The sequence below is a fragment of the Eurytemora carolleeae genome, unplaced genomic scaffold (assembly GCF_000591075.1).
Source record: "Eurytemora carolleeae unplaced genomic scaffold, Eaff_2.0 scaffold613, whole genome shotgun sequence".
NCBI lineage: Eukaryota > Metazoa > Arthropoda > Copepoda > Calanoida > Temoridae > Eurytemora > Eurytemora carolleeae.
This window is the reverse complement of record NW_019396505.1, coordinates 106,489-123,365: the sequence shown is the minus strand read 5'-3', so window position 1 is coordinate 123,365 and position 16,877 is coordinate 106,489. Positions and strand designations below refer to the sequence as shown.

The following is a 16,877-nucleotide window of genomic DNA, read 5'->3' as shown; positions in this document are numbered from 1 at the left end:
TTTCTAGTAAATTCCTCTCTAGTATATATTCTATTCTCTTTGATTATTTCAAGTGACCCACCATGCAAGCAGGGCAATGCCGAATTTACAACGGTACCCTTTAAACCTTTTAATGTTCATCGAGTAAAGAAAGCTTTTTTTAAAATATCTTGAAAATCACTTAAATAATTCTAAAACGCAGTGTACGCTGTGAACAGTTTGACCTCAACACAGCTGATGCGCTACTTGTGCAATTTGACATTACAAAATGTTTTACAAAAAAATAGTTTTCCGAAAATTTTTGAATTAAATTAACTTCTTTTCATTCGCACACGTAGAAGTAAAATAAAAGTTGCAAAAACCAAAATCTGATATAAATAAAGTTTTCAAATGCCCTTAAAAAATGTGTTGTCTAGATTATTATTTTAAATTTGTAGGACTTTTTTTTGCAAGACTATTATTTTTAAAGGCGCTGAGTTCTTGGTTCAAACTTTGTTTTTCTAACCCCTTTATCTTCGAAACCCAAAGTTGTAGACCTTTTACCTTTTAAAGCAATCTATTCTGTAAAATCAAATAGTTTAAGTTTGAAATATCAAAGGTCTACAGCATCAGGTTGCAAAAATACATAGGTTAGATCATTTGAGTTTGTGGCAAAAAATTATAAACATTTTGAAAAAAAATACTTTTTTTGTGGCCTGCTTGAGATTCTACCTGCGCTTGTATCTATGAATCATATTTACAGTAGTAATTTCTGCTAAAGTTAGTAATAGTCCGACCACAACTTCACCAGTAACTTCGTAGAACCACGGTTATGTTCTTGGCAAACTTGAATGGACTTACTTGTATACAGAAAGTTTAGTTTTCAGCCAAAGCCGTGTTCCCAAGCTAGTTAAGATTTTAAATCAAATTAATTGTTCCTGGTCTTAACAGACAAACGTCTGAAACTTAAGTTCTGTTGCGTGGTTTAAACAAATTATTCAAATGGATCTTCCGTTCAATCACTTTGTACTTTAATATGAAACCTTATTTTCAGGCCCGTAGCCAGGATTTGACCAGGGGGGGTGCAACCTGACGCACCGCAGGCGAAAAATTTTTTCAGGGTTTTTTTAATGATTTTTTTAAACAATGTTTGGTTTGGTTTTACAGTGGTATATGGTTGTTTTTATTACATTGTCAATGCACACTATAAAGGCTAACCTTTTTAACAAGTGTATTTGAGCTTTTAAGGGAGTACTGCTTAACTAACAGAGTCAAGTAATTATTTATTACTTTGACTTTGCAATATGAAAATTATATTATCTTATTTCTTATTCATTTAAAAAAAAAGCTTTTCAAGGGTCAAGGGGGAAACGCCTCACCACGGAAATGCCTCAAAAAAACAGACTCATAAAACATAGCACACCAGCCAAGGAGGGGGGGGCTAAAAGTCTGAAAGTGTACAGGAGATTACCATTTCATTTCCATGGGACTCTATGCATATAATTAATAGATAATAGATAATTAATAGATAATTAGACTTAAACAACTATTAAATGACTATCAGTAAATTTTGATGTTGTGTTATATTTAATCAACAGAGTGTACTGATCAACTGTTAGTTAGCCTGCGATAGGTCACAGGAGAGACATGACTCAGGGGATGAGTTGAGTACACAAAAACTCCGTCACACTTTTAATGAGTAACGCACAAATAGGTTATAATTTGGTTTGGAAATCAATTCTTAATACAATTTATAACTAGATTTTAAAAACAATTTCTTTTATATGGGACTAGGGGGGGGGGGTGAAAATTCGTCATTGCACCCCTCTTTCAGAAGAAAGGGGGGTGCACCTGCACCTTTGCACCCCCCCCCCTGGCTACGGGCCTGCTTATTTTAAAAATAATGGAATATTTAACTGTTTCGTGAATATGAGATCATGTTAGTATTAAAAGAGGCGTTAAATTACATTTAGATAAGATTACCATACTTTTAAAATCGTTCAAAAAAATCGAAAACAGTAAGTTGAGTGTATTTTATTGTTTCTAGATTTACTACAGAATTACGTGTTAGTTGCAAAGGGTAAAATAACATATTTCTAAAACCATCATAAAATTGTTGTTTTGAGTTAAAAGCAATTAAACAAGGAAACACATTACATAGTTAAAACTCATTTATGATATTAATTTATTCAGAATTGTTGCTGGATATTTATTGGATCACAGCTTTGTCCATATTCTTCCTGAAATTGGAAAAAGAAATTATTTATAGAACTTGGATGTTGGTTAAAAGAGGAAAGAATTCAAATAGGAATGAAACCCTTAAATATTTTTTAACGATTTTTAAAATTGTGTGTAATGAAAACAAAATAGAAATATGTAGCAGAGAAAATAAATATTACAATCAGAAAAAGAAAAAATGTATGTTAAAAATAAAGATTAATCCAGTCATATCATATTGAACTTTGTTGCGTCTTAAAGGAAGTGTTCGCGAAAAATGAAAGGGGGTATAGGCTTACTGCGATAAAAAAGCGCTTTTGATCGCTACTAATCTTTCTTCTATCTGTTGCGTCTATAAGGAGAAAATTGTTAAAGACGTCTCATACCGAATAACTTAGCGCCCATACAAATTGAGAAAATTGAAATATACTACTTAGACCCTAAAAAAATCAATTTAATTTCAAACAAATCATTCAGATATTACAACCTATAGTCATCGATTATCTTTCACCACATTTGTATATAGTTTATGTTTTATAATATTTTTTAATTACTATGTTTTGAATTTGATTATTTCTCTTGTCGCTTACGCAACTATCTAAGAATGCCGCGCACCTCTCACATTTTTCGAAATCCGTTAAAACGTTTTCTAAAAAAATAAAATATTATAAAATATAAACTTTATACAAATGTGGCGAAAGATAATCGATGACTATAGGTTGTAATATCTGAATGTTTTGTTTAAAATTAAATTGATTTTTTATGGTCTAAGTCGTATGTTGCAATTTTCTCAATTTGTATGGGCGCTAAGTTATTCGGTATGAGACGTCTTTAACAATTTTCTCCTTATAGACGCAACAGATAGAAGTAAGATTAGAAGCGATCAAAAGCGCTTTTTTTTCGCATTAAGCCTAAACCCCCTTTCATTTTTCGCGAACACTCCCTTTAAATCTGTAATTACAGCGCTTAGTCAGCTTCCTTTCCCTTTGACAGCTAACATTCAACACAAGATCTTTGATAATATTACCTAAGCTGTAGATTTAGTAATCTAGGAGTCCAGTTCATAATCTAGATCTATGATAATATTACCTAAGCTGTAGATCTAGTAATCTAGGAGTCCAGTCTATAATCTAGATCTTTGATAATATTACCTAAGCTGTAGATCTAGTAATCTAGGAGTCCAGTTCATAATCTAGATCTTTGATAATATTACCTAAGCTGTAGATCTAGTAATCTAGGAGTCCAGTCTATTATCCAGATCTTTGATAATATTACCTAAGCTGTAGATCTAGTAATCTAGGAGTCCAGTTCATAATCTAGATCTTTGATAATATTACCTAAGCTGTAGATCTAGTAATCAGGAGTCCAGTTCATAATCTAGATCTTTGATAATATTACCTAAGCTGTAGATCTAGTAATCAAGAGTCCAGTTCATAATCTAGATCTTTGATAATATTACCTAAGCTGTAGATTTAGTAATCAAGGAGTTCAGTTCATAATCTAGATCTTTGATAAGATTACCTAAGCTGTAGATCAGGTAATCTGGGAGTCCAGTCTTGGCCTAGATCTATTCCTCGCTTCGGTATATACTCATTCTCTCTGGGAACCATCTTAATGGAACAAATAGAAAGTGAACTATTATTAATACAGAGATAAAGCTAAAAACAACATAATATAAATTAAATAGATGAAGAGATAATTTGAAAAAAAGAAAAAAAGAAAGTATTGCAGAAGAAACGTTAGAAAATAAAAAGTTTCAAAACATAGCTCTAAGAATGCAAATTAAACTTTCAGTTTTGCTTTACTCTTTTTTTTACATAATTAAAGTTCTAATTGTTTTATAAAAGTTATAAAATAAAAGATTGTCAAGGTTTATCACGAAATGTATCATGCTGAACACATGGCTTATATTTATAGAGGAAATTAAAATGAACAAATTGGAAAGAGATAAGAAAAAATTTCAAATAATTACCAAACAGAATTATTTTCTTTCAAAACTTCAAACTATTGCACTGTGATCTTGCAAGGCTACATTTGTAATTTGATGTATAAAACCATAGAGAAAGGAAACGAAGAGGTAAAGCTTACCTCAGATGTACACAAAGGACCCCCCTATTAATTAATTAATAGTGTGGTCGATTGTGTACATCACGATATGTTTACGTATCCATCACTGTACACTTGTATATAGAGTGATCATATCTTGGGGGTGGTTAAATCATGTGGATTTAACGGTTCTGTCAATATTTCAGAAAGCTGTGACTTTCGATTACAATTTGACCCCTTATACATAATTTGTTAGCCTTTGTCTCCATGCAGCATATATCCACCAGAAACAAGTTAATTGCGAGAATTTAACACATTATGAACTATAAATAAAAGATCCAGAGGTAAAAAAGAACCGATGTGATTGAACACTGTACCATATTTACCTTAATACACTCGATAATAGGGCAGACACTATAGCAAAGTGTACACCCAGTGCAGGCATCCTCTTTTACTCTAAATAAATTTTAGCACATTAATTCGGGTTTTTAAAGGGAGTGACCGGTTAGACATGGTAGTTGAACTGAGAGTGCAATATTATTTTTAAGGATTCAATTGATACCAATAAGACGTTCACACGGTGAATACTTTTTCAGTAAGTGCACAAATTCGAGCTTAAAATTCCTCCAGAATTGTTCATTCAGGAGGCTTGATTTACTAATGAAACGCCTTAAACTCTGATTTTCAAATACTGATGTAAAACTTTGATATAAACTGTTGATATCGCTAAGTTAATAGTTTTAAATATCAAATTTCAACAACGTCGACATTCGGTTGCAAAGGTACGAGGATTAGAACTTGCGGCGAGTCCTCAGTTTTGTTGTTGAGAGGTTTATTAAACAAAGTACAACATTTTTTACGCAACACTTTGATGCTTGATTTGTGAAGTAAAGTAAAGTAACAAATTATTTATTTATGAAATGTAACAAAAACATACAAAATAAAGTGTTTCAAGAGAAAATATTTAAAAACCTCTAAAAGTAGAGGTTGTGGGAATATTTCCCCCCCATTCTAAAAAAATATAAAACTAGAAATAAAAGGAAAAGGAAAGGAAAGGATAAGGAAAGTTACATATTTATTGTGTATTCTATATTTAAATTAGTGGCGGATTGTTAGTATTTTTCGACGATGAACTAATAACTTTAAGAAATAAAAATTATAGATTTATAACCGAAGGGTCCTAAATCCTATAAATCAAAGGTAAAATTAACTTTAACTCTGTTAAATACTTACCGTAGTGATATGCATCCTAACAACTATTAATCTTAGTGCTTTATATAATATTTCGTAATATAATCTCCATAGATAACAGAATTTTGAAGTTTAAATGTANCCCCTACCCCTACTCGGCTTGTTTTTACGGGAATCTTGCTCTATTGACATTCAATCAACCCCGTTTGTTTGTGTTCTCAAAATATTAAAAGTTTTCTAAAATGTTAGAGAATCTATGTCAGTATTTGGTTCACTATACCTCACCTCAGATGGTTACCTGAGACCCAATTTAAAGAATTTGAGCCAGGTCTAAACCTGGGTAAGCTGCTTACCACGGGTTCGAATTTGAACCACTGATTTAAATTCTTCCTTGATCATTAACTTTCAATCGGTGGTTCAAATTAGAACTGGCAGCAGGTGGTACAGCGAGGCAGCTTAAATTCTCTAAATTCAGTCTATGAAAAAATGTTTTCAACAAACTCTGATTTTTAACCAAACCCAATGTCGTAAACCTTCGATAGATCAATCTATAAATTTTGTGAGATCAAATGATTAAAGTTTTTTAATATCAAAGGTTTACATCATCAGGTTGCAAAGATATAGAAATTATAGATTTGAGTTTATGAGAAGAATTAAGTACAAAGAAGTTATGGGCTATTTTAAATTTTTTTCACAGACCAAACTTTTTTTCCGCCTTTAAATTAAAAAAAAAATATTTTTTTAACAAAAAATCCTTTGAATTATTTTCATTAAAATTCACAAAATTTCACGGGGGGGGGGGACGCCAAACGTCGGTTTAGGTTTAAGAAAAATGGAAAAATAGAGTAAATCATTTTGAAGAATAAAACCATTACATAATTTGAATTCGAATGTATCATGAAAGGAGACCTAGTAATCAATAAGGAAATTAATTTTGATCACGTTCCATTAGTTTCTGTATCTGAAACATTAAAAAATAATTACACGAGGAACATCTTTTCCTAAATCAAATATTTGTTCTATAAAGTCAAGTTCAACTTTAGACCAAAAATATATAATATCCCGCTTAGTTAGGCAGATAGATAGACAGAGCTGAAAGGTTTAGAATTGTGAATATCGAGATCACATGCTAGATCTTTGAAAACTTTGCTCGAGCAATCAATCGGAGAACTCTCATTGGTTGTAATCTAGCAAGATAATTCATAAAAGAGTATTAAGCATAAAATCAAAAGTGTCGACAGTGGAAAAAGAGATTAAGAAATCAGGATTAAGGATATCCATAAGAAACAAAGGTGAAACAAAGTATACAAAAAGCATTAACTTGGGCAAAACAGCAATGTTTTTTTTTATTTAAAAATCATAAAAAACTTGGGGTGTTAAGGAGTATATTTACCTTTACGAAAAATACACCAAAGTCTATATATTTCACTATAAACAGTTTTTCTTGAGCCTGAGACCGATCGAAACCAGCTTTGGTGAAAATTTACATCGTATTTTTGCTTAGCAAAGCAAAACGACTCATATGGGTCATCTATACAATAAAATCAAAGCTCTTTTTGTTCTTATTTGTTCTTATTCCAAGATTAAAGATAGAGCCACAGTTAATTTTTTTTAAAGATGACGCGAAGCGCCCAAAAAGCCTTGTACACAAATAATGCACCGTGCTCCTGAAACTTAAGGTACAAAACCAGGTTTTCGAGACCAACTGGTAATTTCTAGATTACCAACATTTTTAAGATTTGTTAAAGAAATTAGCAATACAATTTTTTACAAGGAAATTATTTAAGTTTTTACAAAAAAGTTATTGAAACTGGGTTTTGTATTTATTAAAGAATACATTTAAGTTTTAGCTCAGCAACCACCATTTGTGGTATCCAAGTTGGCAGACACTGTACAGCTTATACACTTAGGAAGATTAATTACAAACACACTTCGGTCTGATTTTAGATATAATATATGCAAAACAATATGTTGAGTATAGAATCCATAACTGTGGAATAGAAATACATTATTTAAAATTCCTTTCATGTTCAAATAAGGCAGAATTTGATGCTGAAAAAGCAGAATTATAAATTGATAAAAGATTGAAATATGTGTTCTCAATAAATAAAATAACACATTTGAAATTAATAGAACCAAAAGCTATTTTATCCATGCATTTCAAATGTCTTGAGTAAGGAATTCATGTGATATTTTTTTAATATTCTTCGTGGACCACAAGATTTTTGAATATGCAATCAAATATTACGCCAAATGAAAATGAAACTTATGATGAGTTTTTAACCTAAAACAGGCGGGGGAGGGGGGGCGTTGGACGCCCCTTCCCTCTGGTTTTTTTGTCCTAGCACTTTCATTTTTGACACACCGTGAAATTGAAAGAGTTAAGTTTGTAAAATTATTTTTTTAATGCATTAGGTAGGGTACATACAACCTGGGCGTTAAAAGTCTGGTCTGTGTAAAAGAAAATATCGAAAAAAACCCGTCACTTTTTTTGGTAACTGAAACTACAGATTTAAAATATTTTTTTTTAAAAAAAGCCCCTGAAAAATGGATGTAGAAACGTGTGTCACACTTTGATATTTGTTTAAAAAAAATATTTTTTACATTTTTTGGACCCTTTCTTTTAGCATTTTTTTAAACTCTCCCTAGCATAAAAACTATTAAAGTTATCGGTCTAATTTTTTTTAATGAGCAGGCCTTTAAAAATTGGGCTATGAGTATGCATTTCGACCCTTTACTTATTCTCTAAGGCCTTTTTCGAGGGGGGCAGGGGCGTCCCAGGCTATAAATAGATTCTGACCTCCCAGCCTTTATAGCGTTTAAGAGTTAAAGAGGATATTTATAGGGGCTAAAATATCATGTCAAGGTGAATTTTGAGAAGAAAAAAAAAATTTAGTTTTACTTGCCTTGGAATATGAGTCTCCTCGTCGAATTCTATTGCCTGGTAACCAGTATCATTACAGGTCATGTAGCACTTCCCTGCAAAAAATACTATCAGAAACTAAAAATAAGAGCTACTGTCTAGCTCTGTGGTTTCTTTTAGCTGCGCTTCTTAGCTCACTATCTCCCCAATATAGTGTTTCCAGCGAAAATGAATTAAACGAAAAAATGCGAAAACAATGCGAAATATCGCGAAAACTATAACTGCAACAATTATTTGAGCAAAAAAACTTGTTGAATTCTGTGCTCTGAGAGCTCAGAATAAGAAGTTTAATTACATCGTAATTCACAATTTCTCTTCCGTATATTTTTCGCAAAATGTTCGAATTTTTTTCCCCTGAAATTTTCTAGAAATTTTGCTGAAAACCCTACCCCAAAACCATAGTCCTTTAATTTCTTTAATTCTTCTATTACATACAGCCAATAGGGTGTCCCAAACAACGATCATTAAGACATTGTATCACTCACCATGGTTCCATTAAAAAAAATTGTACAATTTAGTGAAGCTAATTTACTGAATGTTCCTTGGGACAGTTAAGTAAAATAACCACTCGTTCTCCAAAGTTTTCGTGTAAAATGTGCGCATTTTCATATCAAAAGGTACATCTATTTTTTCCGAAAATTAAAAGTTTTACTTAACCACAGGTTCACTCGACCAATTTTATCCTTGATAAATAAAACTCCCTATCTTCCTTGTAAAGTAGTTGTTAATAATTATAACTAATACAAGTTTTATAAGCCGGTATTTCTACTAATGAAAAGAGACATCATTAAGAGAAATAATTAAAGTATAAATCAGGAAGGAGAAAACAACTTGTTTATCACACTATAGATTAAACCTAATAAGAAGTTAAAGATTGCTTTTCCAAAAAGGATGACAATGAATGCAACCCTACAACTTCAAATCTTCTTAAAATTAATTTAGTCGAAGTCTTGCAGAGTAAACATGATTTTTTTACAACGAAAAAAATAGTGCGCCACTAAACACATCTTGGAAAGTAAAAAAGGGTGAATACATTCTATACAATAGTCTTATAAGTCTCATTCTTTGTTGATATCCCTGTATTTTAGCATTATCTGATGAATATTTTTTATCACATAATACATTTGCTTTTAATTCTTGACAATCAGATTTTAATTGCATTTCAAACATGGTATTACAAAACTTGCTCAGAAGACTTTGCCACTAACTCTGGCTTTTAATTCCTTTATCTTTGGGATCTTATGAAGTAGTACTTAAATGCTTTAAACTTTCAATTCTGTTAGATAAAATTATCTAAGTTTGAAATATAAAGGTTTACACAATTAGGTTACAAAGCTATAAAATTAGAAAATTTCAGTGTGTGGCAAAGACTAGAATTGGGCATCGTTTTCTTGAACGAACAATATGTTGGAGAACGAACGAAATGTTTCGTAGAAAAGGGTTAAAAAAAAAACTAACATATGGATCGTTCAGAGAAATGAAAAGATTCCTGTTTTTTAAAACGAAAAAAATTTGTAATCAAACTTGAAAAAGCATCGCTTTTTACTGAATGGACGATTTTTTCAACAAATTTTTTATAAACGATTTTTTTACTCTGAACGAATGATTTTACTGAACGAGCGTTAAATGATAAAGTTGAAAAATGAACGATAATTTTGAGAATGAAAGAAAACGATTTTTTATCGATTAAGAAAAACTAACGAATTGGTTGTTCACAAACGATGAACAAACGAAATAAAAAATTTTCTACAGCAAAAACTCGGTTAATTACCACAATTGATGCACATCTCCGGATCTATAAGTGCAATCACGTGTTCTCTGTTATCTAGATCACTGTAGGCTCCAATCTAATTTAATAAAATTATTTGTATTATTTGATATCTGTAATAGAACCAATAATTAAGTATTTATACAATGTTTATGCATATTTTTCATATCTTATTTTTCTATAGAATTTTACTTCAGTTTCTGACTGGTTTTGGAGAGAAAATATTTAACAAAATTAAAAAGTTTACATATATGATATAACTCAAAAAACGCCGAATTCCACAATACAAATTTTTAGGTGAATATGAGTTCAAACTAACTGACAGACAAAAATAGATACTATAGTTATCATATGTCATTTTTCTTATGGAATGATTTTATTTTTAAAATAAGAAAAAAAATATTTCTAGGTTAAATAAATTAATATTTTCTTGCAATAATGCATCATATGGTTTTGACAATTCCAGTGCGGTTCGAATTTTAGCAGTTTTGTTTTCAAACAAAATTTCAACAAATGTTCTTGTTATATTAAATATTTAAAATACTGCGGGGAGAATTAAGTCTGGATATATTATATATAATAAATGTAACAAATTTACCTTGTCAAGTGCTTTACCAATCACCTCAGCCACCTGAAGAAAACAGCTATTAATGAACTTATTATGCATTCTAAGTATAGGACTATGTTACTTTATGGGTTTCATTAGAGATCGACCTCATGTCCTCTATAGGACCATATTAAAGTCTATATTCTCTTAGTACAGCTACTTAGATAGATGAGTTCAATCTAAATACTCAGGAACAGTCCCTTTAAATCTGCTCGGACTGACGCGCGAAAAGAGAAGCGGATAGACGAGCGCGCAGCAGAAGGAGGCTCTTAATACAGAAGAAGAACGCGCACTCCTACTTTTACCACCGAAAGATCAAGATCTAAAATGCGACCTTAAAGAGCAAATATAATAATAAATTCATTTCTTTTTATTTCAGATGCTATATACAATGCGAGTGTTCTGACAGGGAGACTTCCATACGATACAAAGAATAGGATTATACAGCAGTTCATACACTTTCTTTCTGAGTAAATAATGACAAGTAATATGTAAAGAAACAATACTTTTTGTCTTCTGAAATCATAAGAATCTAATCAGAAAGTAAGATGAAAAAGACATTGAAGATAGATATTCAATCTATTTTTGGAATTGAGTTTTTTCCACAAACTCAAATTTTCCAAACACTATATTTGCAATCTGATGGTGTAAACCTTTGATATTTAAAAATTAGATAATTGAATCTAACATATTTCATAGTTTTAAATATTTAAAGTCTACGACACATCAGGTTACAAAAGATATAAGGATTATAAAGTCAAGAGTTTGTGGCAAATATTAAATTCCTTTGAGCCCTTTTTTGCATTATACTCACGTGAAAAATGTATCAAAGTTTTAAAATAAAAATGTTTTTCTTAAAAATCCTTTGGGATAACATATCCTTTTAGAAATGTAAACTCGTAGGAATTTTTTAGAATTAAAGTCCAAGCTTTTATTTCTCTACTCACGTAATGTAAAAAAATCCAGACTAGAAAAAAAACTAAAGCAAGGATAAATTCATGTATGAATTACATTTTTCAATGCCAGCTTATTAACCCTATTCCGACTGAAGGGGGGGGGGGGTCAATGTGACCCCCTGTCGTTTTTTTTTGCGATAAATCAAAAAGTATTGGTTTGAGGTTGTTCAAATTTTTCTACTTTTTTAACTAATACATGCCCCTAACTTTAGACTAAAAGCTAGTTTTTTACATCCTACTGCCTGAGTCCACAGACTTGTTCTGCAATCTATTTTGGGTAAAACAGACGTTAGTGGGAAAAGGGTTAAAGAAAGATAAATGTAAAATATAAACATTTTTGCTCTAGACAAATATTAAGATGTGACAAATTTTTTTAAATATCCATTTTTCAATGAAGTTTTTGGATCTGTAGCTTTAATAACAAACACGCTCTGGGCTATTTAAGTTTTTTTTTCTGTATGGACAGGCCATTTTACCGTCACGTCCTGTAAGATCTACATTATGCACTAAACAAATTATTTTTTGAGAGTAAAAAATGTCAAGGCGATAGTGTCAAAAATGCAAGTGATAAAAAATTCGCCTGGATAAAAATAAAAACATTGTAATTAATAAATATAATAAAACAATATTTTGAGAAAATAATTCCGATATTATAAACCTTATTAATGAAATTTCCGACCTTTATTTCGTAAATGTCAAAAATTTAATATCCTTGATGTTTTTTGTAAACTTGAGGATGTATTGTAGGTTTCTGAAACGAAAACTTTTACTATTGCTTAATGAACTTTTACATTACTTTACAGTGTTTAATGCACGTTCATTAAAAGTTTCTATTCTCAATTATATAACTATATTATTTTACAGTAAATAAATTCAGCTTTCAACTGTTGCTCTGTAAGTCGGCCATTACAATTTTTTTTCAATTTTGATCTTCCAGAAACCTTCCATTGGGTCATGTCGGGTTGAACAACAAATTTGGGCCCGATCGGTTACTACAAGTTGAAGGTCGTTTTCCAGAAAAAAAGGTAATTCGTAACAACAAAAATTTTCAGTGATAAAATTTACCAAAAAGAACGCCATTTTAGATTTAATAAAAATTTTACGATTACTGTAGTCAATCGGACCTGCCTTTAAATTTTCCAATGTATTAAAGTTATACCCTTTAATAAGATCTTTCTTTTCCTACATATACCCAATATGTTACAAATCGAAATCATGAAGAAACCCTTATTAAAGGGACTGTACGCGCAATTTGAAGTAACCCTGAAATCCGCAATTTACAAGGGTACCCTGTAAGCTTTGTCTGATCAAGTATGAATTAGGTATCTATGTTTTTGTTTCGTTAAACTGTTTTTTTTTTCATTTGCGGTTTCTCGACGAAGGTGGCTTGCGCATTTCTTGTTTGAAAGAAGTAATGGAAAACCTCGTAGAAATAAACACCTTCCGAGTCAGAAAATCTTTCATATTTTGGATTAGATCAAGGGTATCGTTGATTTGTAGATCGGGTACTGCATCTTTGTATGGAGGGTCACTTACGTGTAATTATGCTTACAGTCCCTTTAATAATATTGAAGAGTATCATGAAGATATTTGGATTCACAGGATATCCTTATCTAGGAAATATAATACCAAATTAGAGAGTAATACAATAATAATCAACAAATAACATGAAATCATACACCAATTATTTCAGTTTTAAAGAATATTTTATAAATTATTCTTTAAATCAGATGTTTCTACAAAAGAACTATTGCATTCTGAACTGAGCTGGTAACTTTAGAATGGATAACCTTTAATCCAGACTGCTTAATCCGAATATCCACTGTGGAAACTTTTAATTTTAGTCCTTAATCCACTCTTTTTCTCTCTCTTTGTATATCGTACATTGTTTTCTCCAATGAGATTCCAGGTATATAGATTGTAAATTGTATTGACTAATGACAGCCTTAAAAATAAATTCTATCCCATGAGAGAAATCCACAATTTCTAACAAATAAAGAATTTGTTGTCGGCCATTTTGTAAATTTATAGGTGAAGCAAAATAATTAATAATACGTTGGAGATTCTTTTTTAACCAATTATAATTAATGTATTAATAAATAAATGGGTGAGAAATTAAATGAAGGCCCATCCAGTCAAGAAAACCAACAAATCTAGCGTTCCTAGAATCAAATTTGTTGATCTAAATATTTAATCTCGAGACTAACATAATATCGAGATTAGCAAAAAGAAAGGATCAATTATTAATCCTAATATCCACCATTCTAAAGTTCCCAGCTCAGGTTGAAGAAAAGGGACTATTATTTTTTTCATTGTACTCCACTAACAAATATTTTTGCGTATTTCCTGTTTGAACTACTGGATTTTCAAAAAATATATTATCATCCTTACCTTAGGAGTCATGACTCTTTGTTTAGCAGGAGGACGATTTGGAGATAGAGTCGTCTCAAGTAAATCCTCAGTCTTCTTATGCTCTGCTAGCAGAGCAGCTTTCTCCTTTATTCATCATTCGTCAATACTTGTAATTTTAACAACAATTTTATAATTGATAAGAGCTGAAAACTTTAGAATGATGGATATCGAGATTAATGCATGATCCTCTCTTTTTCATGATATCGAGACTAATCTAATCTTGTATCCTGAGAAGTGTATGAAATTCAATCAATCAGAGTTGCGTATGAGAAGCCGATAAATTTGAAATTTTGCGCACCATTTAAGATTAAAATATACAGAAATGGGAGGAACTCTCTAATTTAGAAAAACCGGTTTTTGATCTTTCTCTACTATATCCAAGAAAGAACGGTTTGAGAAGAAAATAAAAAGTTTGTCCATTGCATACTCAGATTAAGTAATTGAGATTAAGGATATCTCATTCTAACGTTATCAACTCTGTAGTTTCTTGATAAAGTAAATATTCACTCGAAAATGGGGGGAGATTACAAAAATATATTTTTGACAATGTTGTTCATTAGTTTTATGAGAAGCAATATAAATGGCCGTTTTGACAGTTTAGAGCTATAAGCAGGGAACAAAACCAGACGCGTAGTGGAGGGGGGGGCGCGGTACCCCTGTGCCCCCTAGACATGCACCCCCCTAGAGCCAGAGGCAGGCTCTAATTTATTTAAAAGTAAACTTACATATATATTCAGATTTTTTACTTTTCTTATCAATCGACAATGTCACAATTTGTCCATCTTATGATTATTTCTCAAATTCTTTCTTGTACCTTAATCTTATTTACAATATTGTTTTTTCGCGATGAACATCAACCATTAGGGGGTTGCACAAAAAAGTGCACCCCCTAGGCTAAACCTCCACTACGCGCCTGAGCAAAACAACTGAAGAGATGAATTTCCTTTGCGTAAGGTCCGAAATTAGGTAGATTTCTACCGATGATACTTTGCACATTAATAACAGGTTTTCCTAAACAAAATTAGATCAAAAATCAAAACGTTCAAGATTGATGATTTGAAAGGGAAAACATAACCCATAGGACGATTTTGTATCATATTTGCAAACCTGTAATTGTAAAAATTCTTAAAAGTGTGCCATACATTTCTTAAAATTTATAATTTAAATGTACAAGAAAGAACTAAATAAAACATTAAAAATAAGCATAGGTTTACAGTTTAACATAGTCTTTAGATTTGAAAATTATTTAATACAATTAATTTATATTCTAGCTTGGGTAAATTAACTATGTGTATAAAAGTCCATCTAATCAATTTTAAAGGGAGTGTTCGCGAAAAATGAAAGGGGTTATAGGCTTAATGCGATAAAAAAGCGCTTTTGATCGATACTAATCTTACTTCTATCTGTTGCGTCTATAAGGAGAAAATTGTTAGAAACGACTCACACGGAAGAACGCAGCGCCCATACAAATTCGGAAAGATGCAACATTCAACTCGGATCGTAAACAAATCAATTTAATTCCAAACAAATCATTCAGATATTACAAACAATAGTAATCGGTTATTTTTCGACGCATTCATATATAGTTAATATTTCATAATATTTTTGATTTTGTTTTTTTTAGATTAATTTTCGCTGGCGCTGGATTTTCGAACATTCCTGGAAAATATGAAAATGTCGTCTTCATTATCAAAAATCCTCGAAACAGGAAAAAATGTAACTCTCAAATCATGAAAAATACAAAATGTTATGAAATATCAACTATTTACGAATGCGTCGAAAAATAATCGATGACTTTTGTTTGTAATATCTGGATAATTTGTTGGGAATTAAATAGATTTTTTTACGATCCGAGTTGAATGTTGCATCTTTCTGAATTTGTATGAACACTACGTTCTTCGGTGTGAGTCGTTTTTAACAATTTTCTCCATATAGACGCAACAGATAGAAGTAAGATTAGTAGCGATCAAAAGCGCTTTTTTATCGCATTAAGCCTATACCCCCTTTCATTTTTCGCGAACACTCCCTTTAACTTTTATATCAAGCTACATGAAATGTCCATGGATTTACAGAGTTTCCCAGAATTAATAATTTCTAAGATCTACGACATCAGGTTCAACAGATATAGGGATTAGAAAATCAGAGTTTGATGCTAAGAATCAATTCCTTGGTCTAAATACTAATTAAAAATATAAAGATGAACATATATAGATAGATAGATAGATAGATAGATAACGTTTATTGCTAAAATACATGTATCTGTGTACAAAACGAGTTTACAATTACAAATTGATGCAAATATTGCATTTAAAAATTTGTGTTCTCACCCTTCTGTGTTCTCAGTGTTGGAGGCGATTGTCCGTCCCAGTCCTGTTCATTCCAAGGATATTCAACATTTATTATTATTATATTTTTTCTAGTTTTCCCTTTATTCAGTATCTTTGCTTTAGAAATCCACGCGTTGCCGAATTTAACTATACCGTTGTATGTTATGGCTGTTTTGAAAATAAAATCGGCCAAGCCAATATATGATTTTCTTGTATATTATTTTATATCAAATCAAAGTAAATTTAATTCAAACGAAAAGTCTAACAAACAAGTGGAAAAAATACATATAAAGTTTAAAAAAGTTTAATCCTAAAGACAAGTTTGACCAGAGCCCGCGATTTAAAAAATTCAGTCTAAGCTGTCGTTGGGCCTTATTTACGGCTTGATATTTCGGAATCAAGCTGCATCTTATTTTCAACAGAGTTGAGTTCAAAAAACTGGTGTGATATTCTATTTGGTGGATTTTCATGG

The 16,877-nt window shown here is 31.1% G+C and overlaps 1 protein-coding gene across 1 annotated transcript in view; it reads right to left on the bottom strand.

Moving 5' to 3' along the window:
• Positions 1 to 3,692: 3,692 nt before the first annotated feature.
• The window catches only part of LOC111704528 (dihydropyrimidine dehydrogenase [NADP(+)]), a 51,866-nt gene continuing 38,681 nt past the window's right edge, over positions 3,693 to 16,877 (bottom strand). Inside the window, exons 28-35 of the mRNA XM_023476783.1 lie at positions 16,406 to 16,448; positions 15,022 to 15,089; positions 14,058 to 14,162; positions 10,702 to 10,734; positions 10,107 to 10,182; positions 8,319 to 8,391; positions 4,608 to 4,677; positions 3,693 to 3,785 (exon numbers count right to left, since the gene is read on the bottom strand). Of these exons, the coding sequence (XP_023332551.1) occupies positions 3,693 to 3,785; positions 4,608 to 4,677; positions 8,319 to 8,391; positions 10,107 to 10,182; positions 10,702 to 10,734; positions 14,058 to 14,162; positions 15,022 to 15,089; positions 16,406 to 16,448 (561 nt within the window). The remainder of the gene's footprint in view (positions 3,786 to 4,607; positions 4,678 to 8,318; positions 8,392 to 10,106; positions 10,183 to 10,701; positions 10,735 to 14,057; positions 14,163 to 15,021; positions 15,090 to 16,405; positions 16,449 to 16,877) is intronic.